Genomic DNA, 6,590 nt, shown 5'->3' with positions numbered 1-6,590 from the left:
TTTATAAGAAGGCAGATTGATGAAGGTAAAATGTGTGGTATGGTACTTTTAGACCTCCAGAAAGCTTTTGACACAGTAAAACATTCAATAATCTTAGATAAATAAAGTGTCATGGGTTTTTCAAGTAAAGTGATAGCCTGGTTGAATTCTTATTTAACTGGGAGAGTTCAGAGTGTAGAAATTGATGGGGTTCTTTCTGAGGATACTTTTGTTAAAAATAGAGTCCCTCAGGGAAGTGTGAAGTGTTTTAGGCCCTCTTTTGTTTTGTTTTTATATATTAATGACATGCAAGCAGTTTGTGATTGTAATTTGTTTTTATATGCTGATGATTCTGCTTTAATAATTTCAGATAAGGATGTTGGTAGGATACAAGTGCATTTAGGTAAGGAGCTTTGTAAGGTAAGAGACTGGATCTCTGAAAACAAACTGATGTTGCATTTAGGTAAAACGGAATCCATATTTTGGTCTAAAAAGAATTTGAATAAGGTTTCTAAGATGTCTGTTAATGTGGGGGATTGTTTAATATCAAATAGAACTTCTGTTAATTATCTTGGATGTGTCCTTGATATAAGTGCTGTAATATGGCTATGAAAGTTCTGGGTAAGGTTAATGTTAGGACAAAATTTCTTGTCAGACATGTTAGTTTTCTTGATAAACAGAATATAAAATCACTTGCATCATGTTTAGTACTATGTCATTTCGAATATGCATGTATTTCTTGGATGTCTGATTTGTCTCGTGGTTGGTTGGATAAGTTACAAAAATCTCAGAATAAATTAATAAGGTTAGTTTCAGGGTTTAGTCGTTTTACACCTGATTGGTTACCTATAGAAAGCAGACTAGAACATATTAAATAAAAAATGGTACATAAGATTATCAATAATAGAGCTCCTTCATATTTGAATGTATTTGTTTCTAGGGTAAATGAGCATCATTGTTATAAAACTAGGCAAAGTCTTATATTACATTATGTCGTTTTAAAACTATGTATGGTGGTAGGTCTTTTAGATATTCAGGGGCACTTTTGTGGAATAAGTTACCTCTGGACATTAAAGGTATTTCAAAAAAAGTTTTATTTTAAAAAACAAAAATTTGTTTTTTTAAGTAGGTTGTTTTGTTGATGAATTTGTATTACGTACGTGGTTATTTGTGACATTTTTGTAAATGTGGAATTTTATTGTAATTTTTGTATTTATAATGCAGAGCCAGTGTACCTGTTACCGGGAGTAAAGTTTATGCTTTACATCAAGGACCACAATGGAAATAAGTTTTGTTTTAAACTTTGTGTTATGTTTGACGAATAGAGTGTATTCACTTCTTTTTTGTCAAATAAACAAACATAAATAAATGTTGAAAACAGTTTTGCTGCTTAATATTTTGTATAAACTGTGATGCTTTTTTTCTTACTTAAAAAAAAAAAAAAATCAAAACAACTTTTATTTAAAACAGAAATGTATTTGTTTCTAGGGTAAATGAGCATCATTGTTATAAAACTAGGCAAAGTCTTATATTACATTATGTCGTTTTAAAACTATGTATGGTGGTAGGTCTTTTAGATATTCAGGGGCACTTTTGTGGAATAAGTTACCTCTGGACATTAAAGGTATTTAAAAAAAAGTTTTATTTTAAAAACCAAAAATTAGTTTTTTTAAGTAGGTTGTTTTGTTGATGAATTTGTATTACGTACGTGGTTATTTGTGACATTTTTGTAAATGTGGAATTTTATTGTAATTTTTGTATTTATAATGCAGAGCCAGTGTACCTGTTACCGGGAGTAAAGTTTATGCTTTACATCAAGGACCACAATGGAAATAAGTTTTGTTTTAAACTCTGTGTTATGTTTGACGAATATTCACTTCTTTTTTGTCAAATAAACAAACATAAATAAATGTTGAAAACAGTTTTGCTGCTTAATATTTTGTATAAACTGTGATGCTTTTTTTCTAAAAAAAAAAAAATCAAAACAACTTTTATTTAAAACAGAAATCCGTGAAAAATTCCTTGCGGAATTTAAGTATCAATTTCTTTAAAAAATAAAATCTTACTGACCTCACACTTTTGAAAGGTAGTTTGACGAATAGAGTGTATTCACTTCTTTTTTGTCAAATAAACAAACATAAATAAATGTTGAAAACAGTTTTGCTGCTTAATATTTTGTATAAACTGTGATGCTTTTTTTCTTACTTAAAAAAAAAAAAAAATCAAAACAACTTTTATTTAAAACAGAAATCCGTGAAAAATTCCTTGCGGAATTTAAGTATCAATTTCTTTAAAAAATAAAATCTTACTGACCTCACACTTTTGAAAGGTAGTGTATGTTTGTTTGTGTGTACGAGCATGTACCTGAGGATTTGCCTGGTGTAACAACATGGCTGCGTGTAACTCTGTTGGCTCCTGCCTGCTCTGCTGAAAAGGACAAGGAAGATGAGGAGGAAGAGGATGAAGAGGATTGCTGACTGTCTTCATCAACTTGTGCAACATTCAAATCTGGTGAAAGAAGTGAACACTTTATTTAGAATGCATATTATTATGATCATTTCCAATTCTATTCTAATGGTTGATTTTAGACGACCCCAATTTGGAAAGAAAATCCAGGTTCCCACTGGTAATTACGACATCTCCAACTCTCTTACACACCTTGAGAGGATTTCCGTGAGCGGGCCTTCGAAGACACCTGGGAAGTTTTCGTTCCTGATTTCTGTTTTCCTTTGGGGCTGCAGAAAGACGCAGGTTTAAAAAAAGGTAAAAATCAATGAAAAATCAATGTGCAATCTGTACCATGATTTGACAATGGGTGTACATGTTTTACCTGTTGGGATAGGAGCCCTGTAATCTCTTGCTGCAACTGAGTCTCTGTTGACTCCTACGCTGATTCTGAACTGCAGATTTGTAGTCTGAGATTATGGAAATGATCTGATTCTCAAAGAACGCTGACAGACTCAGAGTCATACTGAAGATCTAAACAACAAACAATATGAGAGTCATACTATGGATCAACTGTAAGGCCTAAACTACTCTACTATTTTAACTTAGTTGCATAATGGCAGACAAAACAAATTAGTCCAAGGAAGACTGCAAATCCATATTAAAAGGACAAAAATATACCATTTTAGTTACTATATTAAAAGTACAAGTTAACCGCAGAACATCATTAGAAACAAAAATGTCTATAAGCCATATACATTACTGTTCAAAGGTTTGGGGTCAGTAAAAGTATTTCTTTTAAATGTTATATTGTCTATTATGCTCACCAAGGCTGCATTTATTTGATAAAAAATACAGTAAAACAGTAATGTGTAATATTGTTACAACTAAAAATACATTTCTCTATCTTAATATATTTTTAAATGTCATTTTTTTCCAGTGATAGCAAAGCTTAATTTTCAGCAGCTATTACTCCAGTCTTCAGTGTCACATGACCCTTCAGAAATCATTCTAATATGCTGATTTGGTGCACAAGAAATATTTCTTATTATCAATGTTTAAAACAATAGTGTTGCTTAAAAGTTATATTTATTTGAAAAAAATATTTTGTAACAAAGTCCTTGCCACTTTTGATCAATTGAATGTGTTCTTGCTGAATAAAAGTATTAATTTATAATAAAAAAAAAACGTAGTTATAAGACTTTATGCACCGTTACTTCCTGGTTTTAGATAAGCAAGCTCAGTCATTTCCAGTGAACTGTCAAAATCAGCTGTGCTATAAGGGGAGTGCCCTTTGCTCTGTGTTTCTACATAATCCATTCATAATTTGAAGAAAAGTTTTTTGTTTTTTTGTGTCTAAAAGGACCAAACATCTACGTATACGATTTCAGGAATGACAAAAGCAAGAGTAAAAAAAAATGACACGAGTGAATTCATTAAATTGTGCCGCGAGTCATTGCTATGATTGACAGTGATAACTGTAGCAGTGGACGAAACAACTATCTGACAAGCCGATTTCAAAATAGAGCTGTGCTTTAAGTGATTCAGGGTAAATTCAGAGTAACAAAACTACAGCAGCAACAAGTCTGTGTTGCCTGAATATATTTAGCAGCTTCTACAGTTAAAGATAGACTTTGTGACTTCCTGCACTTGCTATATTTTATACTAAAGTACAGTAAAAGTACTAAAATGTGTTACAATAGTCATTTTATAATAAATCCAACAGCAAGATGTGAAAAAAAAACTAGGGAGTTGAAATGCAACTGAGCTAATGAGTGATCCTCTTCTGCCATCTACTGGTTGTAATTTCATGTCGTTTTCATCTTAAAGGTTTTTATTTTCCGCCAGGAGTCACATTTTTGGCAAATGATTCCATGTCATCTTCATGAATGAAAAGTGAATCTTTAAAGTTAATTTTACTGCACAATTTAACAAATCTCACTCCAGCCAGGCAACCAAAGTTGGCAACCCTGTGTACATTAGTGCTGTGTTCAAAATATCGATACGACGATGTATCGTCACAGAGATTTGACGATACGAGTATCGATACAGCTGGCCCTGTATCGATATTGTGGCACGTGTGCAGCAGTGGACTGCGCTTAATTTGTTTAAAACTTTACAACGTTTAAAATTGAGTAGAAAAGTGCGAGGTTTCTAAAAAAGAATGAATAGAGCATATATAGGCTACAACAAGGTTTAATCTGGCCGCAGAGGAACACAATGGGGTTGCCTGATATAAAGAGACGTAATCTCCAAAACAGAGCTTCACACTTGCACAATATGGAAATATCTGCTAATTGTGCTACTTATCTGTCAACCTGGCAACCCTGTGCACACGCGCTCTCTCTCCACTGAGGATAAACGCGCTTGCTTTCTGAACAGCGGTTAGCTTGCAGTTTAGCGAACTCCACTTCAATAATCTATTCTCAGAAAAGTGTAATTCATCAACTGTTCATTTACGACACACAAGAGAGCGAGAGATAGAGAGAGAGAGGCTATGTATGTATGAATTACCACCGTTTTGCCGCGTTTCTCTATTAACAGTGGAGCTGTGGCTTTAATTCCTTTAGAAACAATGATGTTACCAGCTCCTTGTTGAGAAAGATAATGTAGCTCTTGAGCGATTAAGCTATTTAGTTGATAAAACTGCGGGGCAGCACTAAAAAGTTTGTTCCTGAATGTCTGAGTGAGGCCGCAGCGTGATCTGTGTGTGTGACTGCACTTTACATCAAACTGCTTCTGTTTCACACAAATGCTGGCACAGACGTGCACGTTCGGCTAGAGTCGCTTTGAACTCGTGCATCTTCGGAAGCGTAGCTGCGCAGAAAGTTACAAAAAATGTTGTGCACACCACCACGCGAAACGATGTCGAAGCGAACTTGCGGACGCGTCGAGTATAAATCAGCCTTAAATCAGCCTTGAGAGTGTGTGCGTTATATACAGTGAAGACAGCACCTTAGTTTAGAACTCTTCTAATCTTTTTTTTAATTGTAGAGAGTGTGTTAATTTGTGCAATGATAACCTACCAGCAATGTAAATTATTTTTTAAATATATTAGAATGAGTACATTACAATATAAATTGATTAGAACAAGTACATTATTATTTATGGGCTTAAAAACAAGATGCAAACAATCAGGATATTGTACCTGGTGGGGAGTGCACAATGTAAACATGAAACATATGCCATTATTGTACTGTGGTAATTCATAATGCAGAGGTCAGCTGCCTGCTCTGCCAATAGTTAGAAATGGCACTATAGTGTGCAGTGTTTAATAAACAGCTGTTTTTCTAAATTCTGCTGAGGTGAAATTCAGTGCAGCCCTGTATTGTGATACTTATCGTATCGTGGCCTATGTATCGTGATACGTATCGTATTGTGACTTTGCTGGTGATACACAGCCCTAGTGTACATATCCAGTTAATTTAATGACTATGAAGGTAAGTTATCGATTATCAAGAAAATCATTATCATGTCGTTTACGAGACAGCATTGCTAGCTAGCTAACGTTAGCTTAAACCGTTACGATAGTGTTTAGTTGTTAGTATTTAAATGTACAATTATATGTCTAGGTACTCTCCTGGAATTACCAGGTTCAGCATATTGAGTCCACATCCACAATATCCTACAGAGCAAACAAGAGAAAATGAATAGTTCATCTGCTTCATTCACGGGGTGTCCAATTCTGCTCCTGGAGGGCCGACGTCCTGCAGAGGTTTAGCACCAACCAGCTCCAACACAGTTGCCTGGAAGTATCTAGTGAGTCTGAATACCTTGATTAGCTGATTCAAGTAGGTTTAATTAGGGTTGGAGCTAAAGTCTGCAGGAAAGTGGCCCTTCAGGAACAGGTCTGGAACCCCTCGCTTAATACTAAAATATATACAGCAGGCTGTAGCTGGCCCAAACGGAGCAGTGGGCCAAAAAAGTAAACCAGAGGGATCGTAACTGATATGAATGTGTAAGTGACTGCATTTTCTCTGACCTGATGAAACGCAGCAGGACGCTGCTGACTGTTTTGGCTGCCTTGACGATGGGGGTCTGGGGTTCATTAAATGTTCGAGCGTTGTGTTCAATGTAACGCACCTCCCACATAAGTGCTGAGATCCGCCTACACATACAGAGACATGTGAGAGAACTCCAACACTTGTAATTGTGAATGCCTAGAG

The 6,590-nt window shown here is 34.9% G+C and overlaps 1 protein-coding gene across 1 annotated transcript in view; it reads right to left on the bottom strand.

Moving 5' to 3' along the window:
• Nucleotides 1-6,590, bottom strand: part of brwd3 (bromodomain and WD repeat domain containing 3) — a 37,418-nt gene that overhangs the window by 9,914 nt on the left and 20,914 nt on the right. The window contains exons 31-35 of the mRNA XM_016250676.1: nt 6,407-6,532; nt 6,001-6,049; nt 2,810-2,958; nt 2,638-2,714; nt 2,344-2,487 (exon numbers count right to left, since the gene is read on the bottom strand). Of these exons, the coding sequence (XP_016106162.1) occupies nt 2,344-2,487; nt 2,638-2,714; nt 2,810-2,958; nt 6,001-6,049; nt 6,407-6,532 (545 nt within the window). The remainder of the gene's footprint in view (nt 1-2,343; nt 2,488-2,637; nt 2,715-2,809; nt 2,959-6,000; nt 6,050-6,406; nt 6,533-6,590) is intronic.

The sequence above is a fragment of the Sinocyclocheilus grahami genome, unplaced genomic scaffold (genome assembly GCF_001515645.1).
Source record: "Sinocyclocheilus grahami isolate Dianchi unplaced genomic scaffold, SAMN03320097.WGS_v1.1 scaffold1001.1, whole genome shotgun sequence".
NCBI classification, from domain to species: Eukaryota; Metazoa; Chordata; class Actinopteri; order Cypriniformes; family Cyprinidae; genus Sinocyclocheilus; species Sinocyclocheilus grahami.
This window is presented reverse-complemented; position numbering and strand designations above follow the sequence as displayed.